Below are 26,502 nucleotides of genomic sequence, written 5' to 3' on the forward strand. Positions count from 1 at the left end.
GATAAGGTTTGAACCGAGAGGATTAATATTAAAATGTAGACTCCTTTGAGTTACATTTTCCATTTAAGCATATTAAGAGATAATGTGCCTATCCCGGCAGGATGTCCTGCCACAGAAGTTGTACGACTTAATGTATCAAACAGTAATGAGAAAATGACGCGACCAGAAATAGTGCCATGGGACTACGGGCTTTGGGAGCATGAGATGCACAAGATAGATATTAAGATTTATTGGGGAAAATTATGTGGGCTGTAAAAATAGGAAAATGTGTTGAAATAAAAATACTGATGTATTCGGAGCCAGGATGATATTAAAGATCCCATTTCCATGGTGTGGAGCACCAATTAAGTGCCATGGTACTAATGAACACCATTCATTGATAGCACCGCAATTCGTGACACCGCGAATTACGGGTTTAACTGATGCGCCACAAGTGCACACTGTTCTCCTTTGCCGTTAGGTGGCAGGCGGTGTGATTCGGAAGGGGACGACCGTAAAGCGCACGAGTGATAGTGAAAAATCAAAATACATATCTGTTTATCAATGTTTACTCAAGTGAAAGTTTGCAATATTTGTCGTACTGTTCTAACCATGCGTGCTTTGCTGAAAATGGCGCTCGTTGACTCATTATTTTTCATTGTCAGTGTTTGATGTGTTTTTATTTTACTGTCAATCATGCAATTTTTCAATGCCTGAAATGTATTTTATCCATGGAGAAGTTTAGGGATTGTTATGTAGGGATTTGGTGAAACCTTAACCCCCATCGTCTTGCTTTTTGTATCAATTTATCAGTATTATTTACTTCAAGATGCTGTGGCGTGCATCATGTGCATACTTAATATTTCTCTGTATTGTTTATGTGAAAGGTATGTATTTTTGATTCTGTTATTCCGTAAAATACGTGCAATTTTCCTTTATGTAATGTGTTTTCTAATATTTAGGCTCAATACATCGGAACTTGAAGTATTACGAGACTATTCATGCATCAGATCTTACGCATAATATAGTGAAAAGAGGAGCTACTCTCAGCAACCATCCTTTTAATAAAATTAAGGAGGTCAAGTTCAAAACCCTCGGAAGGTAATGTTTGAATTATTTTGTTGGTTTTATTTACGTGGATTGATTTTGGTTAATGATGACTGATTCTGTAAGTTTTTCTTCGTTATGATAATAAAGAGTGATTGAGGCATTTACTTAAGTGAGCATGATATTTTTTGCATGCAGGGATTTTCGTCTCATATTAACTCCTAGAAAAGGTGTTTTACACTCCAACTTCAAGGCGTACACTGTAGATGGTGATGGCAAAGAAACGCCATTTCATGTCGGTGAGTAGCATTATTCTGTTTTAATTTCGCCGTTGAGATCATGACGAATTTAGTGGCGATGTACAGAAAAATAATAATGCTTTAATTCTGTTTCATATTGTTTGCAGATCATGAAAGTTTCTATGAAGGACGAGTGTTTGGTGAGGTAACATCACATGCAAGTGTTCATTTGGATGAAGGAATGATGACTGCCACTATAACACTCCCCGAAGAAACATATCATGTTGAGGTAATGCTTTTAGTCATATTTTATTTCTATGAGCAGCAAGCATGCCAAAACTATTCTGACGCAGTTTATGTGCAGAATGTTTTTCCCAGTAGAATACCTGATGAAGTGGAATCAAAGCTCAAGGACAGATTAGCATTCAAAAAACGCATTCAAAAGGTGGAGCATTCCAAATGGAGATCTTATGTATGACCATTAGAAAGTGTCTCAAATGTGATCCCAAGTATTCTTATTTTATGACCATGTCTGGTGTACCGGGTTCGAATCCCATCAATTTCATGTCGTAAGTTCTATCTTGGCTTTTAACTACAATTATTATATCTTAAGTCTTAAAATTATACTCTTTTAAGTTCTCCATGAACAACAAGTTATTGCCAATCACAATGACTTCTACATCAAGATTTTCTAAAACGTTTTAAATAATAACTCAGAAATTTTAAAATGAAGGGATATTCCCGGTTGAGATCTTTAGCCAGTTAAGCTACTGAGGCATCACTCCTCCCTATGGATAGCCTTCCTGTGATGCCTTGGTAGCCTAACTGACTAAAGCACTCCTCCGGGAATCGGGGGATCCAGGTTTTAATCCCGATCTTGGCGATTGATTTTTTCCCTGTGAAATTTTTGCACAATTTGTGCATTGCGGGTGACTCCGTTATAGTTATCACCATGGCTAGTCTCTGTAGCCTAAAAAAAATTGATCCACGTTGTATTCCACACAGATTTATTGAAACACTTGACTGGTTTCAGACATGACAAAAGTAAAACTGGATATTTTAGAAATCACCAAATTCACTCTTGCTTGTAATACCAAGATTTTAAATGATATGACTGTATTCAAATGTTCTAATTTTTTATCTACTGTTTTCAAATCTGACTTCTTCCTTGACAATCCTCCTCCTCGCCCTCCCCCCATTAACCTTGTTACCACTTGACCTTCTATCTACCTTTCTCCCCCTTCCCCCCCCCTCAGCTTTTATACTTTGTGTTTTGACCCTCCATTCAACCAACAATGCCCAACCTCTTCCCCCCCCCTCCTCCTCATTTAGGTCCCCCTCCTTCCCTCACACTATTGTTGGGTATATAAGGCTGGACATTGTACGCTAATGCTCTGTTAGTCTTGATAATGACGGTATAAACGTCAAAACTAGTTGACAGCTAATAATAAAAAGTTTGTGGAATGGTACTGGCTTTTGTTTCACCATGAACATTTCATTGTTCCACCAAGTAATGCCCAAATCAGTTGATTTTATTCCTTTCCAGGTAATTATGAAGAGGTGAAATAGACATATAAACTGGTCGGTATATATACTTATGTAGGGTCTCCACCATTGAACGAGGGGGAGGTCCCACTACCTTTCTTTACCGTCCTCCCTCCATCCATTTCTATAGCTTCCTAATCACCCCCTCAACACTGTCCTTGAAATTCCTCCGTTCCCCCCCCCCCCCTTCATTCAATTGTGAAGACCCTACATGAGTACATTTACCACCCTGTTTAGTATATCTATTTCACCTCTTAATAATGACCTGGAAAATTTGAAACTGGTTAAGTGTTTTAATAAATCTGTGTGGTGTACAAGATAGTTTAATTTTTATCTATCATGTCAATATTCCACCAAGTAACCTCACTGACCATTGATTTTGTAAGAGAGGGACTCGCAAGCAGTGGCGCAGCAAGGGGGGGTTTTGGGGGCTAAACACCCCCCCTCCCCCCCAGAGCTCAGAGAAATTTTTAAGTTTAATCCATTTTACTCATTTGGATCAGTATTACTTATAGAAGAGTGTAAAGATTTATCAAATATACATCAAAAAGCCGTACAACTCGCCATTTTGAACCATTATTCTAAATTTTTTTCTGGAGGAGGGCCCCCTCAACTCCTGCATACCCTGTTGGGTATGCAATTCCCCTACTCCCGTAAGTATTAGTTACCCTGAAACCCCCCCTAGCCTTAATTCCTAGCTGTGCCCCTGCTCGCAAGAGTGGGCGTTACATTGAGGAGTCATGGAAGGAGGGGAAATTCGGAGAGGTGCCGCTTCCGTGAGGGTTCAGGGCAGTGAGGTGAGGTGGCGGGAAGCTTTTAGTGGCAATGATTGGCTAACTCCCATGAGTCGATTTGTGGAGAATCATTTTCAGTATTGTCTGGGTGGATTGGAACTCCAGGAAAAAAAACAATAGTACACCAACGTGGATGGGGAGCAATACAGCAGGCAGGGAAATAGCTCCTCTATTCCCTCCTCTTCTCATTTGTCTCAAATTATGTTAATATGACAAAATTTGACTGTATTCCTTACCTATTCTTCCCTATAATCTTATCCTTGCCTTTCAAAAGTTCCTTAGCGAATGATTAACTACTTATTATTTTCTTCCGTAAGAAAACCATAAAAAATAGATAACTCTTATTTTGTGCCATCTGGGTTTGGTTAAAATTTAAAATACTAACCCATAAGCTTCACGGGGTGACTCTGGAACTCATCATTTACATCTACGAAAAAGTTAAAAAACAAAGAGAATGGTTTCATGTTTAACAACAGAAAATGACTAATGAATTAGCAATATTTTACAACAATACTAAATGTAGCAATTTGATAGTTTCACGCAATAAACAAAACATGGCATAATATATTTTAGGAAATTGATTTGAACTTATCAACTTGCCTCGTGCTGTTCAATTGTTTCGGACTACGGAGGCAAAGTGTGTTGATCGTTGAAAGTATCTTATGCCCATAGACTTATGGCTGATTCATTATTGCTTATGTCACTATCTTTCACCGAGAGAATGAAGTTACCCGAACTGAAGCGATAGGTGGGGCAAAAAGAACGAGAATAATCTTGGATAAAATTTTTGCTTCGCTTTGAGTTTCCTGGGCGAAGCATAGACCCGGGCGAAGGGAGAAGGAGAATCAATGCCCAGCTCTTTAAGTCAGAGATTTTTTTGGCGTCCTTTGCAAAAATGTCTATGGCACAAACTCCTTTAGCTGAAGTCCTGCTGCTAAGTACAGAGGGTAAGATTTTCCGCAGAGGTTAAATTGCCAAGGAGATTCATATTTCTGGGGAAAGGATAATGCCACAGCACTGCCATCACCCCTAGGTAGTGGCGTGATGAACTTAGAACCACTAGTGGATTGTAATGCTGTGCAAAATAAAGTCTGTATGTTACCTATGAGTGTTTTCCACCGCAGTAAATCAGGGAAGACAGATTTAGCTCAAGAGTAACAACTTAGTGATTTCCCTTCAAAGGGAGTTGATACTTAATTAATTTTAATGACTCTTTACTGTATTTGGGGAGATGTGGTGGGTGGATTAAAGCAAATAAAAATTTGTATACTGTTCACTTTTCAGAGGGGAAAAAATTGTCTGTTACAATGCATTTTGATACATAGTGTCATCTTCAGGTCGATTAAATGTAACTTTTAATGCTGTGACTATCAAATTTTTTCCATTAAAAAGTGGACTGTATGCATGGGCGAAAAGTGTACCGTATAAGCGCGTGTAAGAGGCGCACCTTTTTTCCCAGATATTGCAGCCGAAAATGGGGGTGCGCCTCTTACACAAACTTCTTATCTTCTCCCCCTCCCCTTCACCGGTTGCAAGTTCAAGGGGAACTGAGTGGCCTTGGTTTTCAGCGTGAGTCAGTCATCTGAAACCCTGGGTCAAAATCAAGCGGCAGGCAGGGGATTTTCTCCCTTAGTGACGTATTTTTAAAATGCTCCTGTTTGAATTTCTTGCAAGCATCGCGCCGTCACGTCGGTACCCCAGAGGTGAACATTGAAAAGATCGCGCGGGGTGATTCGCTCCGGAGCGCGCGCTAAATTTATTGCCACGAGTGGGCATCCCGCGGCATTTATACTGTGTATAGTAATATTGGTGTCAAAACCTGCGGTTGAAAAAATTCGAACGAGTGTGCTCATTGTTGGACTTAATGGTGGATAGAAGAAATCGGAAATACTTATAAGTGAAGAGCGCTGAAGGAGAGGTTGAGCGCGCTCCCTCCCCTCCGTATTTAAAGCTACGAGCGAAGGAGCAAGGGAAGAACACGTCCGATCTTGCATGTGACGTCGTTGCCTTAAAAGCGAAGGGGCGAAGGCGCAGCAATGTGATATACGCAGTTTGCGTTGCCTGCGTTTCCAGTCCGTCTCGTCTTGTTTGAATGCGCTTATGCTACGCTTGTTTCTTCCGAAATTGTGCTGTTTGGACTATGTTGAATATTAGTAGCCTTATTTTAGCTATAAATCTTTGTGTCAATCAATTAGAGCTCAAAAAACTTAAATGCTGTAAGATATACGTCGCGTTAGGTCTAATTCTTTTTAGAACCTCGTGCGTGTCATATAATTGCTGAAAGATATCGAGATATCTTCGAGCTCAGAAGGTGACTCACGTAGCATTTCACCTCCAGAAACTCGGGGAATTGAACCTGGTAGACTGAAAAAGGTCAGTTGGTGGAATGGGGTAGGGATGAAACGCGTTTCCATTGATCCCCTGTAACTTGATAATTTCCTATTTTCCTATGGAGTCCCGGAAAGGAAAAAAACGGCCCCTTGCACACACACCGAATTTGGACGGCCGGTAAAATATCGGCCGATATTTTACCGGCGAAGCGATGGTTGCACACACGCCGGATTTTTACCGGTCAAACGATAAGTTGCTATGTTTTTGAGCCGGCGACGGCGATCCACAGTGACAATGGCCGGCAGCTAACCGGCATTTAGCCGGTGCCGGCGCGTGTTCGGTACGTGTGCAAGCTCCAATGCTCTCCCATTGTTCACCATTGGAATGTGGACGGCCGATATTTTACCGGCCGACCAAAATCGGTGTGTGTGCAAGGGGCGTTAAATCTACGACGTGGTTATTATCCTACGGCGCTGAGATTGCCCCGATTGTTGTTCAATCTCTTGGGAAAGCTCATGCCATTTGCCTGTCGTGTTTTGCCTTAAAATTTTCCACGGCTACAATTCTATTGCAATACTCCTGCGAGAGCTTTTGAACAAAATTGTTCGTGAGTAGAACAAGCAACGTAGAGCGATGGCGTATGCAAAGAGAGGATCGGAACTCTTTCTACTCCCTCTTATGCCGCCGCAGTTATCAAAATTTCCTTTTTCAAATAGTACTGAAATAGGACATTTCGATAACTGTCGAAATTCCAGACATACGTCTGCAACACCGCACGATAGGATAAAAAAAGTAGCACATTTTTTTTTCTTTATAACTTCGATCCTCAAAATAGGGGTGCGCCTCTTACACAAGCTTATACGGTAATTCAATACAATTTTTAATCCTTTTACTGCTAGCTGGCCAATACATCGGGCCTTGCTGGTTGTGTGAAAACTCCCACGGGCAAAATACCTGCCCGCTGGATTATTTGACTTATTTTATTTGTTGATTGCAGCTGTTTCACCAGCTGCTGTCTTATAAATACTGTCCCATAAACCATTTATGGTTCTAAGCTCTAAATATATCTTTAGCATAGGGAAAAAATCTAAATGCGTTCTGTAAAATAAACTGCTGATCATAATCATTAGTCAACCATCCTAAGATTGGTTTGACGCAGCTCTCCATTCCTCTCTCCTATCCGCTAGCCTTTTCATAGCAATATATTTATTCTGTTTTGGCATCCTTTATTACCTTTCCTATGTAACTCATTGGGGGCCGTCCCTTGCCCTTCTCCCCTTCCCCATTGTTTTCATCAGACCATCATGTTTCATAATGGGGCCAACTACGTTGTACCGTCTTCTGCTTACGGTTTTTAGAAGAATTCTCTTTTCTTCCGAATTTCTTAGCATTTCCTCGTTACTTACACGGTCAATCCATTTTATCTCCATCATTCTTTGGCAGCACCACATTTTGAACGCTTCTACTCTCGACTTTTCTGCTGCCGTCAACGTCCAAGTCTCACTTCTATAGAGAAACATGCTCCTTGTTTAGTATCTGATGAATTTTTTCCTTATTTCTATGCTTGTGTATACTTATGCTTCTTACTTGTATGTACTTATAATTATTTAAAATCTGAAATCTTGCAAATTCCGGAAAATACCAATGGCATTCATTGCACATCTCACCCTAAGCAGGCTGGCAGTAAAAGGTTTGATGACTTCTCATCTTTTTCTTTTCAGCCTGCTTGGAGGCATGTGCCTGACCCTGAGGCCCTAACAATGATCTCGTACAAAGCATCAGATGTAAAATACAGCTGGGATGAGCAGCCTGGAGTTGATGGCAAAGAGGGAGATCCTCCCAAGACTTGTGGGTATGTGAAGGAAGGGTTAGAGTTGGAAGGAGATGAAGATGAGGAAGACCATGGGCATGAACCAGGTGAGATGTGATGTGATCACTGAACCATTCAGTGCATGCCTATCGAGGGTTGATTGGATGCAACTTCCAATCGGCGAACTTGGAACAAAAATATGCTTTGAGGGGAGCTTTGGTGGTGTGTGGGGTGCCTATACCAAAATTTTATTTCAATTTGCACATCAGAAAACCATGCATTTCGCTAAATCAGTTCTATATTTCACTTACATAATGCTGAAATTTAAATTCATTGTTGATTTCTGGCAGACCTTGTGGAATGTAATCACACACATGGAAAAATAGTGTCAGAGGATAGGTGCTCGTGGGCTTATAATTGTATCCTCAGCAAATGTGACATGGAATTCTACGGTGGAAAATTTTTTTGGGGGTCTGGAGTCGCTAGAGCCCCTTAAGAAATTTTTAACTTTTGAATGACCTCCTTTATCATTTTTGAGGTCCCATCATCATCAATATCTAGCAATATTTATGGTGAAAAAATTTGAAGGCTTGGTTGTGCACAACGATTTGATTGATTTTATCAAGGATGAACTAGTGAAACTGGCTGTTGGTTGCCATGGTGATCACCATCTTTTTTCCTAAACAAATACAAGGTATAGCAATTTCTGCAGTCAAGAATTCTGAAATTGTGAATTTCTGTTTTCTATGGTACTTATGAGCCATCTCATCACAACTGAAAGTTGCTTTAGGATGCCCGCAACTCAACCTAATTTTTATTCTTAGCCTGATGTTGGTTTCCAATGTGTAGGCTATGTTTTTACTGCCAGTGGAGCCAGTGTTGGCATATGTACTTTCACTGTCTCATGATTACCCAGATTTTCCCAAGCTGACTTGTTAAATGAAAATAGGGTAAAAATGTAAATCATTCAACCTCAATTCAACTAAGGTTTGTCCACTAGGGTCTCAGGTTTCAATGAAAATTTATGTATGGGTCTATATACTCCTCAAACTTAATATTCAGTGACAGTTTAGCAATAAAAAATTTATGCGATCGTTGCTGTTTAATTTTTTCCCATTTTTGCCAAAAAAAAGTGCCTTGATTCGTATGATTTCTTCTATTTCACCATACAATTGTTATAGAGCCATGAGTTATGGTTTATTTTAAAGATAAGACTTGAAGTAAGACACTGAATGTATCAAAATATTGTTAAATGACCTTTCCTATCATTGTTATGCATATTCAGATGTTTAAAAAAATCTAATTAAACTTTCTCAAATACTCCACCTGAGGAGTGGCCCAAACTATGTTTTATAATCTAGACTTTATATAATCTTTTATGATCTTTATGTTTAAAATTTAGGTTATATTACAATGGTTAAGAGTAGTTATAACATCCACTGGCTTGGAGTGTTAGCCAACGGTATGTAGTTCTAGTGGAGGAGCCAGAATGATGAGCAAAAGAAATATGTAAACGACGTATATCATGTGAATATTTTATGTATTACGTTTTTGTTCTAAAAATCCATAATTGAGTTGCCACTAAATTTTATTTTTGGAATAGGTAGGTAGATGTGTCTAGATTATGCAATTTAGATTTGAGCCAGTTAAGAGATTATTTGAGAAAAGTTAATTCATTTTTTTAAATATTCTAATTGAACATTTAAATGGATATGGATAGGTTTGGTTCTGTGATGGACATCTTAATGGTCACAAGAAATTTGTAAATTATCAATAGCACTGATGGTCATCTAATCTCATCTTTGATTCCCCAATTGTTATGGCCTCTTGTGGCAATTGTGTTTATAATTGAATGACGTGGGTGAGAGATCCATTATTGTAAATTTTTACCGTGGAGTGTGAGTATAGGAAACTAAATTTCTGGACTTTTGAAAAGGAAATAAATTCCAACTAAAAAAATTTAGCCTGTTTTTATTGAAGGTAGCCCTCTGTTTCCCAACCAAATTCTGTAACCAAATTTCCCTTCCCTACATGATATGAATTATTAAAAATATGAGGCATGTGCAGAAAGAAAGAGCCCTGGCCTTCTGATTCTAAGGGGGAATTTTTTTTCAACCAAGTTGGCAGAATTCCAATCAAGGTTGACTTTTTGCTTGTAAAATTCTTATATAATTTACTAAGAGGTTACTCCAATGAAAATTTCACCACAGAATTCCAACTCAGGGTAGTATTAAGAATCTTCATAAAAGGTACTCGTTTCAGTTCACCCTGAAAAACATCATGAGGATGATCTTCATAAAATATATCAAATAGAAAATGTTGGAGGGGAAAATAAAATTGGGAATCTACATCTATAATTCATGACAACGTATGATGGCAATTTTCTTATGCAAGGGTGATGAACGGCATTAGCCATCTATGACACCTGACTGGCTGTCACAAAATGTAAATAGATGTAGATTATCTGTTATCTATCTACAGGGTTCATATCGGTCTGGGAAATAATTATTGGGAGAGTTATTCAGGAGATGTCTGGGAAAAACTCAACAGGCACTGCAAAAAGATGAAAATTATGGTTGTTGCATTGAGTGGTGAGGTCTTGGTTTTGCACCCCTCCTGTCTGGATAGCACTGGGCAGTGTGGACTTACTGCATCTTGATTTTATTTCACGGCGTTCATGCCTTGCTAAGCATTTTTTTGGTGAAATCCCAAAACATGACTGCTTTGCCATTGATGTAAAGTCTAGAAAATCTAAAAGAAATCTGACAGGAAAACAGTGAAAAATCAGGGAAATAGAAAATGGAACTGTGGTATGAATCCTGTTCTAACCTAGTTGTTCTTTTATTTTCTTTTAGGGGAAAGTTCTCTCTCAAGGTGGAAGCGGCAATCAGATCAGTATGAGTATACCCCCACAAAAACGCGTTGCCCTCTATTGCTGGTGGCAGATTATCGATTTTATCAAGAAATGGGTGGAAGTAACACCAAGACAACAATTAATTACTTGGTGAGTAAATACACCTCTTCATAGCCACCATAATGATTTTATATTTTCCCTCTCTCCCTTAATTGGGTTGTAGGTTTTTAGAAATGTGTAACTCCAATGAGTTATTGATAATTTGTGCAATCCTTCACGAGAGCACATAGTTGAACTTAGTTTTTTGAATTATTAACGAAATTTTTCAAAATCCTTGGCTGAATGTTGTCATAACATTTACTTCCTGAGATTTTTTGTCACTAAAATATTGTTCTTTAATAAACACTTACTTAATGATTCAACCAGAAGGTTGCTTTAGATATGTGAGGGTAGAGCTCACCTAGATTTAGTCTCAGGCTTGTGAATTTATCATATTCAGGGTAGGAGGCCAGTTCATTTCACTGTGCTGCCTTACACTTTTTTGAGGATTTTGTTTTGGGGGGTTTGATGCTTTCACCAGGGATATGAAACTGAGGCCTTTCGATCAGCTGCCAACTGATCAACAAAAAACTCACTAGGCTAGCACACTCCCCTTTTAATATATGTATTTCATTTTTAAAATTATTATTGAAAACAAGTATTTTATACTTCTATAAAATACCATGAAGAATTCAAGTGTCCACGCCAAGGCCAGAATTTTCAGCTTTTGATGAATACTTTTTGTAGATAATAGCTGTGCTAGTGCTAAATAAAAATTGGTTTTTTTCAATTTAATAAAATTTTAATTTTTAAAATAATGACTACAGTTATATACAAATTAATTGAGTCTCCTACCTAACTCTGAGGAAGGTGGTAATGTGCCACCGAAAATTTAGTACTTACTGTGAGTGTTTTTTATCTTTTTTTGTGTACTGTGATTCTGCCCAACCTGGGGTTTTTTATGTTATTTACCTCGTCGAGGAACATTTCGAAGTGTCTATTAATTTACTATTCATCAATTTCATGGTCTTGTTAGGTATTTGAATTTTATGTTTTAATAAATTGTCCCTCATGTTCTTTGTTTGCTTTTGATTTTTCTTTATGTTGAATTGTTGTGTGCAATGACTGTATGCTAAACTCTAGAAGTTACATGGTACGTTTTTATAAACATTTGAGTAAAGAATGTAATCTGACGATGGTTATTCACAATGATGCTTTGCAATTCTGAGGCTTTGTCTTTTTCTTTAATTGATTAATATAGATCAGCCTCATTGATCGTGTTCACAAGATTTACAACGACACAACATGGCAAGAACGAGTTGAGCAAGATGGTTTCAAGGGAATGGGTTTTGTTATCAAGAAAATTGTGGTCCATGGAGAACCAACTAGAGTGCGTGGTGGGGAAGCTCACTACAACATGGTGCGGGAGAAGTGGGATGTTCGGAACTTGCTTGAGGTAATCCATTGCCAGTTTATTATTTTATTGATGTTTAAATTTGAATTGCTACCTTTATCATGTCTGTCATCAATGTAATGTTATTTATTGAGCTGTTGGTTTTAGTTTTGAAAATGAAAAAGAATGCTCTTTATTAAAAAGTATACTCAATTCAGGGGGAATATCTTCATGTGAGTTTATTAGATAAAAATTAAGGAGCTTCATATGCCTCATTCTTTGCAACTTTTGAATTCTATAAAATATGCTATTTTGATATGAATTATAGAATGAAATAATTATCCATTGATTCTAATGCCATGTTTTGAGGGAATAATGATTTTAAATTTACCTACCTCTATGTTTGAAACTTTGGAACAGATGAATGTATTTTGTGGGAAAGTTTGTAGATATTATTTGCCTGGTGGGATAGGGCCAGATAAAATGTGATTTTTGCAGGATCGGACACAAAAAGCTCACACTGATGGAGGTTTAAGAACAAATAAGGCATATATATTTGTTCTTGCTTGTATCCTGAATTAAACCTCTCGTTTTTGGGTACTGGAAATTGTAAAAGTCTGAAGGAGATGCACATTGTTAGTAGTAGTCCATCAGGGAGGTTTGACTGCACTTACTTTGGTCATGAAGGTCAATAAAATATCATGGTCAGACAATAAAATGCTCTCACCAGGGGCGGATTTTCCCAAAGTTACACTATAGGCACCTCTCCATTGAGTGCCCCTCCACACTTGAGCCCCCCCATCACTTATTTTTATGATAAGGCATAGCCATTTGCATGAGGTAAGGTTCGGAAAAAAAGGAATAAACAGATATATGGCTGACAGCATAAGTTTATGCTTCAATTTTTACACAGGGTAAACATAGACAATTCAATGAAAGAAAAACAGCTTGGAGTAAAACTAGATGAAACAGTTTAACTTTTATGCAACTAAAACACTTTATGAATACAAATATATCCAAAAATTATTTCTAGCCTTAATTCATACTGCAAAAAGGAAGAGTAACTTCAAAATAAAAACATTACGTACTGCTGTAAATTAATGGACTGCCACCCTTGAAGGCACCCCTTGGACTGCGACGCCCCTTGGCACGTGCCTATTTTGCCTTACGGTAAATCCGGCCCTGGCTGTCACAAAGAATCCATGTGCCCATCTTAAATATTATTCATTGCCAGAACCTGGAATTGGTTCTTGGTATTGATACAAGTTTTCTGGATCAGCCTTAGAAATATCCTATACGGAATGTGCATTTTGTAGGTGTTTTCTAGATCATGGGGTCGTGGATACTGTTTAGCACACCTGCTGACACACCAAACGTTTGACCGGGGACAGAAAAATATTTTGGGACTGGCCTACATAGGATCATCCCGAGTAGCGGCACCTGGAGGAGTCTGCTCTAGGGGTTCATACTTCATTTTGCCTTATTCTCCTGGGGATACTCACTTATTTTGTACAGCTTATGTCCACTAAAACCACTAATGTTGGGAGTGTGAATGAGTCACATTTTCTTAATTTGGGCACAGGTGATTTTTAATAATGCTTCACTTCTTTCTAATGCAGAAATTTCAATCAGTGCATCAATTGTTTTAGAATAGGATTAGGTGATTGATATTTACAAACAAATTGTGTGCTATTTACTTATTTAATTAAGAAGTTATATCAGAATGCTGAAAAATACCATATACTTGAGAATTTTGAAGTAAAAATTGTCAAATACAGTAAATGAACAACTTTGGTACAATTGAAAGATGTGAAATATATAGCTGTCTGTTGGAAGAAACGTGATGTTTATGGTGCCATTTGGTTTAGGGAATGTAAGATTCTGGATCAACTTTAGATTATAAGGCTTCCAATTATCCAGTTTGCATATTATCAATGCTAATTTCTTTCCCCTTGTCTCCTAAAAAAAATAGAATTATGTTGAAAAAAATAACATGGAAATTAGTAGTTCGTATATGTCAATAACATAAACACATATGCATCAGTGCATGCTGTATGGTAAAGGTATTTTTTTTGGTGATGGTGAAATGGTTAAATAGAGGTATTATTTATTTCATAAATCTGTTGGCAATTGCAATTCATCAGTTAACTGTGTGTGTTTACACCTTTTGCTCTTGTTGAAGATATTTCTAAGGAATCCTTATGTAGTGTTTAATTACGTGGTTAAATTTGCTGTGCTTTTTAACAGTACTTGAGATATTCAGCAAAATCACCGTATTGCAAACAACTCTAAAGTGAAATTTGATGAAAACCTCCATGTAACAAAGTTATGAGGCCAGTTCTAGCTCTTTCCACGTTTAATGCATGGAGGAAAACCTCCCTTACCAAACCTCTATAATTACGAAACCTCCCAGCTACTAAGTCCGCATATGGGCTCCAGTAGGGTAGATGACCTCTCTACAGTGAAATAGAAATCTCACATGGAAACTATTTTACAACATGCTTTTATGAAATTAACTTCCAATCTATACATTGCACTTGAGTCTAAAGAGTAATTGTGACCAATAGTCTTTTTTTTCACACTTCTGATTGGGCGTTGCCGCAAGATGTGCAAGGAAGAAGATGAGAAGCAAGGATGCCTCCGTAGCCTAGAATGTTTTTATATTTCCCTTCTTACAGCATATCAAGAATATTGAATCTGGCATGAGGCTAACAGTGTGTTATTGGGAATTTGTTCAATCATTTTCCTGCAAAATTTTGTTGCATAGGGGTGGAGGTTGTTGCATAATCCTAAGATTTTAGGGAAGAATTTTGCTGCCCTGAGAGATCGCAATGGAAAGGACTGTCTGATTGTGTGTGCATTTGACATTAGAGGTTGTGGACGGGAGACATGCATATAAATAGTGGGACAAATGCATTTGGAATAGTCTAGAGAGGAAAGAGGGGAAATATTTGGTTATTCTTGGAAAAAAAAATTTATGTACTAGTTTTTTTTCACTCGGGTTGCATACACATGTAGGATGCTTGGGTGGGATTTTCTTAAGTCGCCCCAATAGGATTCCAATGCAGCTGCTTTATTTTTGATTTACATCTTTAATGTACATGATCTCTTTGATCATCCTGCAACAACGCAACCCACAAAGCACATCCATGTATTAAAATCCCCAAGTATTCACCATTTTACTGGTTCCATTGAATTCGTTGCATGGAAGTTTTGCTGTATGATATAGTAATGCCCCTTTTAACAATGTCCCAATGTTCCATCGATGTTTGTGTGTATCATTTAAATCAAGTATATACTCAATTAATGGATTTCTTCAAAGTTATATGTTTTTCAATGAAGATATCTTACCTCCCTTTACTGTAGAAAACTCAACTCTAAGTTTCTGTTTTGGTAATAATCGGGTATGGCTGTTCAAATTTTAGTTCTGAAAGGATAAGGTTCTATTTTCTGTGCTTAAAGTAGTTTTTTGGAAAATGGAATGGATTGCAAATTAAAAGTTTCTTAAATATAAACATGATCATTGAATTAATATGTAGAACTTGAAATCCCATATGAAATCTGTTTTTGTTTACTCAATCGTCCAAGTTGATTGAAAATGAAATTAAGGAGTGTTAATTTGATTTTACATTTTCCTATTGTACATTTTGTGGGAGTAGGCAGTTGGTATTTAAAAGTGAACAGTTATTTAGAGTTCTGGTTTCAAACAAGGTGTGCCATAAATTTTTTCCCTGTGTTTTGGCCTGTGGATTGGTATGCATGAGGTAATTATTGAGGGAATTGGGTCTGTTAAGGGAGGTTTCCATGTCTGGAGGCCTCACAAATGGTGACTGTTGTGCATATGATTGGGCAGGTGTTTAGCCGTGAATACAGCCACAAGGATTTCTGCCTTGCACATCTCTTCACTGATCTCAAGTTTGAAGGTGGCATTCTTGGCTTGGCATATGTGGGATCACCAAGGCGCAATTCTGTTGGAGGGATATGCACCCCAGGTTTGAGTGCCTCCATTATACGTAATTGTCGTGCACCAGTTGTTGCGGAGTGCGTTTTTGGTTTATTTTGTTTGTTTTGTAGTTATTTTTTCTGTAAAGCTTCTGTTTTGCATGAAAAAGAGAACCATGCCCTGGTTGTATTATGGAAATGATCTCCCAGAACTTTGGTTGCTAATCTGTGTGTGAATTAGTAATGCTGCGAGCATTATTATTCAAATTCTAGTTATGAAAATATTAATGGCAAACTTAGGTAATTCAGTTTCCTTTAAGGAAACAACTGGATGTAGTGAACTCGCGGGATAATTTTGCAGCTTGAGTTGTTCTGTGGATAAGTGAAATGTCTATTTATAAAGATGATGGTGTCATTCTGGTAGTGTAAAGAAATTTTCTAATTGGTGTAGTTTACTTTTTCAGTCCATGTTAATCTAAATTTTTCCTGTGCAAACTTTAAGATTTGTAGTGGTTTTGTAGAATACGTTAGTATTCTTTTGGATCATGGATTTGGATTGGTATATTTAATGTAATTGCAGTAATCTATGTTAATTATCAGACTCCATACATATTGTTACCTCACCACCTGGAAAATTATCTTTTCTTTAAGTATCCCATAATGGTTTTATAGGGTGAGTCGGTTCTTAAATTTCCTCGGTTCTCGATACCGGTCTGGTTCTCTCCAATCGGTTCTCGGTTGTCGATACTCAGTTCCAAGGATAAACTCTTATTAGCTGAATGGAAAATTTAAATGAACAGCCACAACAAATGAATGAAAATAATATCACTAAAGATGTGATAAGCAGGAAGAAAGCTCTGTAAAAAAACTTAAGATCGTCTCCATATTTTATTTACCAGGTAAAAAAGTTAAAATAACAAGTTGTTAAAGAATGCATGATCGACCAATGTGTCACATTACAGCCACTGGTTCTTTTTCCAAGTTTTGTTTGAAGGGCTGTGCGAAATATACTTGGAGCAAAGTTTACATACTTCATAGCATCAGGATCAATGGTGAAACTCCCCCAACTTCTGATGTCATCATCCGTTAATTTGTTTTAACTCGTGAGTCAGTATATTCTGTATTCTGCGATGTAGCTTAAATTCTTACTTTAATTGACAACTTATTCGCATGCTTCACTGTCACAGTTTTTATAACCTCGACAATAAACTCCTCAACACGCCAGTACAGTGACATTATGGATAAACTGAGCGGCAGTGAGTTAATGCAAAATTGTAATGCAGTGTTGCATTCTGCAGGATAACCACACATTTCGATGCCTTGCATAGGTTTGTCAACCTACAAAGAAGCTCTCGGAATGCATCTTGCTCGTATGTCGAATAATTACTGTGTATGTACATGATTCAGTCGTAAGACCACTTTCAGATGAAACGATTTTCTGCCGGACGCCAGTCACTGCACGGCACACGGCGTCCTCACCACCGTTCCGAGCCAGTTCCAAACTACCGACTTTATGCGATTGGTTCTCAGTACTCGTTACACAGGCCAAGAACCGGCAGTGCCGAGAATCGGGCACTGCAACTGACCCATCTCTAGTTTTACATAAGAAGGCCTTATGTGCATGAGTTCTGAAATTCTATCATATCTATGCTTTTGTACATCCTTTGCTTTTCCATTAGTACATATTTATTTTGCATGGTTCTATCTGTCTTAATTATGCTATGTGATATGTTAAAGTGTTACATTTTTTGCATGCATCAAGATAATTTTCATGGCATAATTGTATTTTAGAGTTTTTCTTCTATGAGCTTTTACTTTTGAGTTGGTCTTCTCCTGAGCTTAGTGGCCAGTTGCATGGACAGTTGTATTATCATGTAGTAGATTCTTGGGGTTGCTTTTGTGAGGTTAAACGCTCTGGATGCACTTTTGCAATTATTTTATACTTCATGTAGTATAATTTTCATTGTGATATTGTCCCCAATTCTCTTCAGTGATGATGATGGTCCAATTTTTCAAAAAAATTTTGTAAAACGTACTTCATTGATAACCATAGTAACAAATGTTAATGGTGCATTTAAATTATCTGTGTAATCAACTTTCCAGCAAATGATTTTTAAAACTAATGAAGCGCTGTTATAATTTTCTTATAATATTGGTTTCATTCATCTTTTTCATGCTAAATTACTACAACTTGAACTACCATGGCTTGCCCCCCTCCCCTAGTTTTGCTCCTGGTTACACCCTTGTTTTAACCTTTTATATATCGCACTCAGGTAGTTATAATTTCCTCGTGTTTGGTGTACTTTGGCAGAGTATTTCAAGAATGGCTACACCTTGTACCTGAATTCTGGGTTGAGCTCCAGCAGGAATCATTATGGGCAACGTGTGATCACGAGAGAGGCTGATCTTGTGACCGCTCATGAGTTTGGTCATAACTGGGGCTCTGAGCATGATCCTGATATTCCAGAGTGCAGTCCCACCGCATCTCAAGGAGGGTCTTTCCTCATGTACACTTACTCTGTTAGTGGGTACGATCTGAACAACAAGGTTAGTTTCTATTTCTAAGTATTATTCCCTATGTTGATCCTAGGTTAGAAATTACATTGATTTTTATGAACCTGATGTAGGATGCTAGATCTGAAGAGAAAAAGTGACTTTATGAAAACATAGTTTGGTAGTAACTGGTAATAGTCTTGAATTTAGACTAAAATTGATTTTTGGCAGCAGCTAATATACAGTAGATTCCGTTTAATGGGTCCACCGGTTACTTGGGGCAGCCGCTTAATTGGGGCAGATCTTGAAGAACAGAACCCAATTGAGGAATATCCCAGAGTATTCTCCGCTTATTTGGGACAGCATGCCGCTTTATTGGGCCATGAGTCGGCGACAAAGACTCCATACTCGCGACGAAATTAAACTTTTTGTTTCCAGAATACTATTTTTTTTTATTTTCCTCCTTTGAACTGCTCTTTTTTTCACTAATGTTCCTATTCTTGCCCTATTTTGAAAGCTCTTGTTGTTGTACCATTCGCAAGAGGATAGGACTTTTCTTTAACAGGACTTAGTAGTAGTAGTATTCAGCGTCACCCGAGGCTGTGAAAAATATTTTAACTAAATTGTTTTAATTCTTAAAAATGGTAATAAAGTAACTAAACTCGCTGATTTATTAAGCAAATTAATAGTTTAATAAACTTCTGTTGCATTATAAGACATTCTTTAGTCCTCTTTCAATCATTTCAACATTTATTTATGCCCATTTACAGGATAGTTCGCCTGGTTGGGGCAGCTGCTTAATTGGGGCAAAGTGCACAAGTCCCGATATGTCCCAATTAACCGGAATCTACTGTATTAACCATTTTTTCAAAAAGTTATATTACCGATAAACTAAAATACATATACCAGTTTGATTCCTAGTCCTTGGGATTGAATTCCTTTTGTTAGGAAAAATAATTTTGAAAATTGGTGAAGTCTATAGTTTGGGGCACTTTTCATCATTTCAAAGATATATTCATCAATTTATGTTGTTTTATCATATTTTTGTGTACCCAAGCTCTGTTATATGGTTTTAAGATAGAAATCAATATGAGTTTACCATTTTTCAGCGTTTTTCACCATGCAGTCTTCGCTCAATAAGGAAGGTTTTGCAGGCAAAATCTGGCCGGTGCTTTTCTGAACCAGAGGAATCATTCTGTGGTAATCTTAGGGTGGAAGGTGAAGAAGAATGTGATGCTGGTCTCCTTGGCACTGAAGACAATGACCCATGCTGTGATAAAAACTGTCGCTTACGTCGTGGCCAGGGTGCTGTATGTAGGTGGGTTCCTTTTTGATTTGGGGATATATTTCATTTCGTTTTCTTCAATATTTCATTCATTTTGCACAATTTTGTGTGTCTGAAAGCTCCGATAAGATTACATATTTCAAGTCACTACACTATGCCCTGGCTAGATCAGCAATAATGCTACAATTATATTTTTCTTAGTGGATCCTGCCATGCTTTTTTCAGAACTTTATTTTTTTTAAACAAAACTTCAGAGTTTTCTTAATTTATTGCATTAATAAATATGAGTAAGTCAAACTAGAAACAAATTGAAATGATGAATGTATTTTTTTTTAAGAACATAAAATTTAGCATTTCAACTCAAACTGAAACTTACCGGATTTTGGCCAACTTGACTCGAAATGACTCTAAAATTGACTCTAGTTGATAAATGGGTGTTTACTTAGCTAGCTACAATCTTAATATGGGATCTATATACATCTAAGAGCTCTGTGGGTGATGAGTATCGAATGTTTTGAATTTCAGTGATAAGAATTCTCCATGCTGCCAAGGTTGTCAATTGGTGGGCATTGGTACTAAGTGCCGTGAGGCTCAGCATGCCACGTGTGAGCAGGAGGCTCGCTGTAGTGGGACATCTCCAGAATGCCCGAGATCTCCTCCTTTGCCGGATGCCACGCCATGCCTGGAGCGAGGGCAATGCAGACATGGGCGTTGCATTCCATATTGTGAAACTCAAGGACTACAAAGCTGCATGTGTGATATAAGTACGTCATGAACTTTTTTTTAGTCTGCTGCATTCATCCTGTGGGGAATGGAAGCATATCTTTACTTGTTACATTTTATTTTGCTTTCTTTTGGCTTTATCAATATAACTAGATTTGCAACTGATTTGAAATTTTTCCCTTGATATCCTTTTATTTTTCCAGTCTCATTCAACACTGGTATAATAGAATTAACTTTTGCATGATATGCCAATACATAAGTGGCTAAGGACTTTGGTTGCTTTAAATAAAGATCCACGATAAAAAGTGCCCCTTTTGATGATCTCTATGTAAGTGAATATGGAGGCCTTTTATCTACGCTAACATGGTCTCTCATGGAAAATTGAGAAGAAGATGAGTACTGTTGCTGAAGTGATTTCTGATTTTTGCTTAAAGTTTAATTCAATTCCATAATGTTGTGCTTGAATTCTTCTACTCTCAAAAGTGTATTTTTCTGGCCAAGGGAGTGAGTTTTTTGAGTAATAGTAATTCCTATTTTTTTCCTTTCAGCCAGGGTGTCCTTTATTTTATGACTTTTAAAATTTTGACCTCTTACCCCTAATTTTGATACAATGCCTCTAAAATACGCTTATGCTAAATTTTAATGAGGTCCCTAGTATTTGCTGTGCTGAATCATGCTTGGGCCTGCTGGTGTGGAAAGTATTTTTGGTCATTCATGGATTTGAATGTCCTATTGTTTCACATGCTTAATTGGGTAGCTACTCCAGTATTTTAATTTTTCCTAAGCTGGCATGTAGCCAGAAATTTTCTTCGGGCTGGAGCTCGGGTATCATGTGGGTTTCCTATATTGTAAGTGGGAAAAAGTAGTGTTGAGAATTTCATTGCTGAGCTCTTTGACTGATGACTATATTTACGTTTTTTCTTATTGTTGTTGCAGTTGGTGATGCTTGTAAGCGATGCTGCCGGATGAATCTGAATGACACTTGCTTTCCTGTTGATCAACAGGACATTTTACCTGATGGTACACCATGCATTCAGGGATTTTGCAATAAGGTGATTATATAGATTATGTATATATATGTATATCCTAACTGTGCTCTTGCTGAATTTTTAATTGCACTGAAGCCCCATGCATAACAAAACTGGTGGGCCCAGAACTTTACATCTTTAACGCTAAACTTAATTCTGTCTATAAGTTGTCATTTCCATCTGCCCTTACCTCAAGTTGTCTTATCACAGGGTGTCCAGTGACTGGGGAAAATTTGGAATTATGCATTAGTTTTTAGTCCCTGGAACTATGCATAAATTATTCATGAATTTTTGCTCCAACGTGGAATTTCAAAATCTTTTATTTCAAATTCATTTCACATGATATTTTGCCAGTTCAACGCCCATTTTCGTTAAATTATGACAAATATCTTGAGGTGGCAGAAAAGACATTCATGAATTAAGTGTAATGTCTCTTTTACTTTGTGTAAGTCTTTAAATTTGGAATTTAAAATATAACTTAATAATAATATTATTGCATAAAAATATAGAAGTAATTTTGGGCATTTAAAAATTCTTATCTATCACAGTAATCACGTAAGAATAACCTGGAATTTTGTGAAATTTCCCTGGAAAACCTGGAATTATGCATGAATTTTTCTTCTTTTTTTGGCTGGACACCCTGATTTACCTTCATCATGGAATAAATATTTTTGGTATGGTCAGTTGTACTGGGTGCGGCAATTTAACTGCCTTTTTTTTCAAAAATTAATAAAACCCATTGTATGAGTTAGAAATTTTTTCTTTGTTTTTTTATAATGTAGGCATACGTCTGAAGTTCTGTTTTGCACAGTTTTGAAGATCAAATCAGGTAGTTGATGCCTCCCATTCTCCATACACTGAGTAAACTGATTTCTGGCATATGTCATGACTCTTGCCTGCATAGCAGGGGCTCTCAAACACGAGATCTCAAAAAAGTACCATAGAAAACAATTGCAAGTGGCCAAATCGGAAGAAAGGGCTGGCCACTCCAAGTCCCTCCTAATAGGGTAGCTTCCTTCATTGAAGAAAATGAAAGGCATTGATTGCGATTCGTAACCGACCATTAGTGTATTCATAATATACAAATTATTTGGTTGAAGAAATCCCAGTTTAGACGAATGGCAATGGTCAATTTTAGCCCATGTGATTTATGCCCATTGTCTTATAAATTTTTTCTTTTCTTTCATGTTTAAGTTTCTCACTGTAAGCTGCCTATATTATAAAAAACAAAGATAATAATTTCTGATTCGTACAATCGGTTTTACAGTAAAACCTCTCTTCAACGAAACTCAAGGGACCGAAATTTTGCCGTTTCGTTGATCGGGAGTTCGTTCCCCGGAGGTGATGCGCACGTTGCATCATTCTAGGGGCTCGGAAATTGAAGCAAGTCTGCATGCGTTATCTTCATTCTACCTTCGCATACTTCAAAACAGTGCTTATTTCTTCAGCTGCAATGCAAATCGCGGGCAATAGACCACATTTAGGAAGCCTCAGTTCGTATTATTCAATCACTTCGCGTGCTTTTTCATCGGTTTTCAAAAATGTATGCAACGTAGCGGTGAGTGCGAGGCCATCCCTTTATTCTCAATATTTGAAATAGAGTACATGTATTCGCGAAGTTTACACTGAAAAATTCAGAATTCGATAGATTTGACCATTACTAATATAAAGTTAAAGTAACAGCGCCAATTATATCTTCATCATGAAATTTAGATCGCTCTACCATAACGGCGCGAGTGCGACTTTCGTCGACCCATTAAAGCTCAGTGGGTGGCAGCATTTCTTTATAGTAGTCGAATCCAGAATACTCCATAGCAATATTTGCGGTCGCGGGCTTCGTAAATAATTCATTGTACTAGCATAATTTCCATCGCATTCCGGATAGACAACTGCCGATAAGAAAACATCTTGAAAGGCCCTATGCAGGAGTTCTCGAAGTAAAATACGTCACGATTTTGAAAAATGAGTTTTCGAGAAATTATATTCTGCAACCCTCAGTTCGCTGGCTTCGCGGATTACGAAATTTGATTCTATTCTAGTGAACTCATCAAACGACCCTTCAATATTCATGACTTTTGAGAGACCCTGCCAGGATTCACGGCTTTCGTCATCACTCTCCATCGCGTGGTCGCAGTTGACTGCAAACCGGATTGACAACTCCCGATAAGAAAACAGCTTGGAAGGCCTCATGCAGGAGTTCATGAAGTAAAATAAGTCACGATAATGATGCTGTTGACTGCAAACCCGGTTTTTGCAAAATAACTAAATATGGTGACAGGTGCGACACGCTTCCAAGCTTTGCAAAGCCCTTGCATTACCTGCAAAATGGTCCTCTTCAATTTCGCCGATCCCTTACATCCATTCGACAAACCAAAAACTCCACTAAAATCCGACGGTAATGCGGCTTTGCCGCAGAAATGACCCCTCGGTCGAGAGGTCGCAACTTAGCTATTGCAGTTGGGGGGAAGAAAATAACACGCACATTTTTTATTGTTAGTCCTATGTTTGGGCCCGTGCAGCGATCGAGGAAGAAATCTACTTTCCCCATGAGTGCATCAACTCCCGCCAACCACCGCTGAATTAATCCCGCTGTCATTCATGGATTTTTGCTGCTACCACAGGGGTGAGGCATCACCATTGGCCCAGTCTAAATATGGCATGTTTAGACTGTGTCGTCTTCTTCATGCAACAATTGACGGCCGTCGCAAACCTTTTTCTCAGGAGAAAATCAACATCGCTTCACATCACGTTAGGACATCGCTACAATCGCCGACAGACAGAGACTGACCTTTAGTATAAAGCACTCAATTCAAGTAACGTCTAGATCAATGGGAAATGTTGGATTTCGTGTCTTAAGTGCGAATATTTTTTATCCAAGATTGCGGAAAATGCAAAAGTTTCTCCTATTTTTTAGATGATGTTGAAATAAACAATGTGAATGAAACAAGAGTAACTACTGAGTCATATATTAAAGATAATTAAGAGATGCAAATTTTGGCTTTTATCTTCTAGCGCGCACATTGTATCTTCCGTAATTTAGTTAAATTTCAAAGAAGTTATCCAAGATGGCGGCGAGTGAAAAAAAATGCTTCTCGGAATTTACGCGTTGTAATTCTGTAAAGTATCTTAAACAACCGTCAAAAGAATGCGTTCGAAGTACATAGCTCTAGATATCATATCTTTGAGCGTGTAAATATTGGGACATTGAGTTATTTACGAAAGTCAGCATTAACATTTTTCGCAATTCGCCGCGAGCCGCGAGTTGGGGTCGGCGGAAACACACGACGGAAGGCTATGGTTACGGTTAATAATGACGATTCTGGTTGGCTTATTCAGTGGAAGTCTCTGATTTGCCCTCCAACGTTACGAATATTAAATTATTCATATGAAAATAAAAATTGAACCGGAAAAATTGGTTATTGGGAGGTGAATTTCACTCGATCGCGCCGAAATTTCATTTCGTTGATCGGGAGTTTTCGTAAAAGAGGAGTTCGTTCATCGGGGTTTTTCACTAATGTGTTTACATAGGCAATTGGCCGGACCAATAGCATTTGTTCGTTGAACGGAGTTCTTCGTTTAGCGGGAGTTCGTTAAGGTGAGGTTTTACTGTATTAAGTTTTGAAAAAAGGAAGTTTTGTTGCTGCATCCTGTATGTGTGTTGCATGCCCATCAGACGTAAATATTTGTGTGGTTATTTTCATTATTATTATTATTATTGCTTTAGGGTGTATGTGAGAAAACTGTCCAGGATGTGGTGGAACGTTTCTGGGACATAATAGAAGAGATAAGCATCAGCAGGGTGCTTGTTTTCCTTCGGGATAATGTGGTTGGGGCAGTCCTCCTGAGCACAGCTCTAGCGTGGTTACCTGCCTCATGCCTCATCTCTTGGGCCGATGCCCGGGCCCTCTCGCGGGCCAAGGAGCTGCACAGACGGAGGGACCCTCACTTCGATGGCCACGTTTTTGTGCACCCGTCCGAAATGGATGGAGGTCGCAGGACGGTGTTGCGGGCCAGGGTCCCAGCTGCTGCGTCGGCATCTTCCTCGGCACCATTGGTAGTGCCGCAGCGGGTCGGCATCCAGCCTTCCCACAATCTGTCTCACTACCTCCCCTCCCATCTGTCGCACCGTCAGAATGTGACGTACGGAAGGCCGCAGCGAGCTGTGGTGTCTTCCCTTCCGCAAGGGGCTCCTAACTTAGTCACGATGAGTGGGAGCATGTGAGCCTCATGTGATGTTTCTCAGCAATTGTTGTCAGTGTTTTTGCGAGAGTGATTAACTAAGTGCACCCAATTGAAGTGCCAAAGTTATTATGTCATCAAGTGGCAGCTGTGAACGTAATAGTACTTTAAAAAAGTATTACACTATGATGATTTTTACATTTACATTGTTATTTTTTGAAACAGCCAATTTCTTATCTCAAGACTAGTCATTTCCTCTCTCTTCAAAAACCCAGTGAGTGTATGTATGAATTGGAGCCATGATACAAATCCAAGATTGACACTTGTGTTTGGTGTGCTGGAATGGTTACCTTGCCATTCCTTGGATAATGTTCAGGTTAGTGAAATGTACAAAAAATGCATTTATAATATTACTTGTATATGTACTGTAATGAGAAGAAGAGGATCTTTGTTTACCATAATCAGCCAAGTATCAAAACTAATAAATGTACTTATTTCATTCTTCAGATTAATTACAATGTTTTTTTTATCAATGTGAATAAATGTGTGTTAAGATGCGTCCCATAGTTATGATTGAGAACATGCGTAACAATAATGAAGAAATAATTTTTTACATTAGGCTTTTCTTTATTTGGGAAATGTGCGATGTAGTTAACTATCCGACAGCACTGAGCTTCCCTGATGGTAATTTCATCTCTTGAAGACGATTCACTCTTTATGCCTGACGTTTATCACCTTAATTAGGCTTGAAATGCTTCAATATCACTAATAAAATAGAGAATAGTCATTTATTCCAAAAAAATATCTGCATTATAATTCAG

General features: G+C 38.0%; 1 protein-coding gene across 3 annotated transcripts; it reads left to right on the forward strand.

The window, feature by feature from the left end:
* Window positions 1–484: 484 nt before the first annotated feature.
* Window positions 485–26,193, forward strand: LOC124154096 (ADAM 17-like protease). 3 transcript variants are annotated; one of them, XM_046527607.1, is made up of 13 exons: window positions 485–866; window positions 942–1,080; window positions 1,225–1,325; window positions 1,433–1,554; window positions 7,657–7,852; window positions 10,601–10,749; window positions 11,900–12,094; window positions 13,348–13,492; window positions 18,285–18,520; window positions 19,576–19,784; window positions 20,277–20,515; window positions 21,411–21,526; window positions 25,227–26,193. In XM_046527607.1, exons 1-13 carry the CDS (start codon window positions 809–811, stop codon window positions 25,722–25,724), a joined length of 2,403 nt encoding a protein of 800 aa, XP_046383563.1. In that variant the 5' UTR covers window positions 485–808; the 3' UTR covers window positions 25,725–26,193. The 3 variants fall into 3 exon arrangements, with proteins under 3 accessions (XP_046383563.1, XP_046383565.1, XP_046383566.1); XM_046527609.1 differs by lacking the exon at window positions 13,348–13,492 and adding an exon at window positions 15,885–16,023; XM_046527610.1 differs by lacking the exons at window positions 13,348–13,492; window positions 19,576–19,784; window positions 20,277–20,515; window positions 21,411–21,526; window positions 25,227–26,193 and having other exon boundaries at window positions 18,285–18,404.
* The last annotated feature ends 309 nt before the right edge of the window (window positions 26,194–26,502 follow it).

Source organism: Ischnura elegans, chromosome 2 (assembly GCF_921293095.1).
Source record: "Ischnura elegans chromosome 2, ioIscEleg1.1, whole genome shotgun sequence".
Taxonomy (NCBI): Eukaryota; Metazoa; Arthropoda; class Insecta; order Odonata; family Coenagrionidae; genus Ischnura; species Ischnura elegans.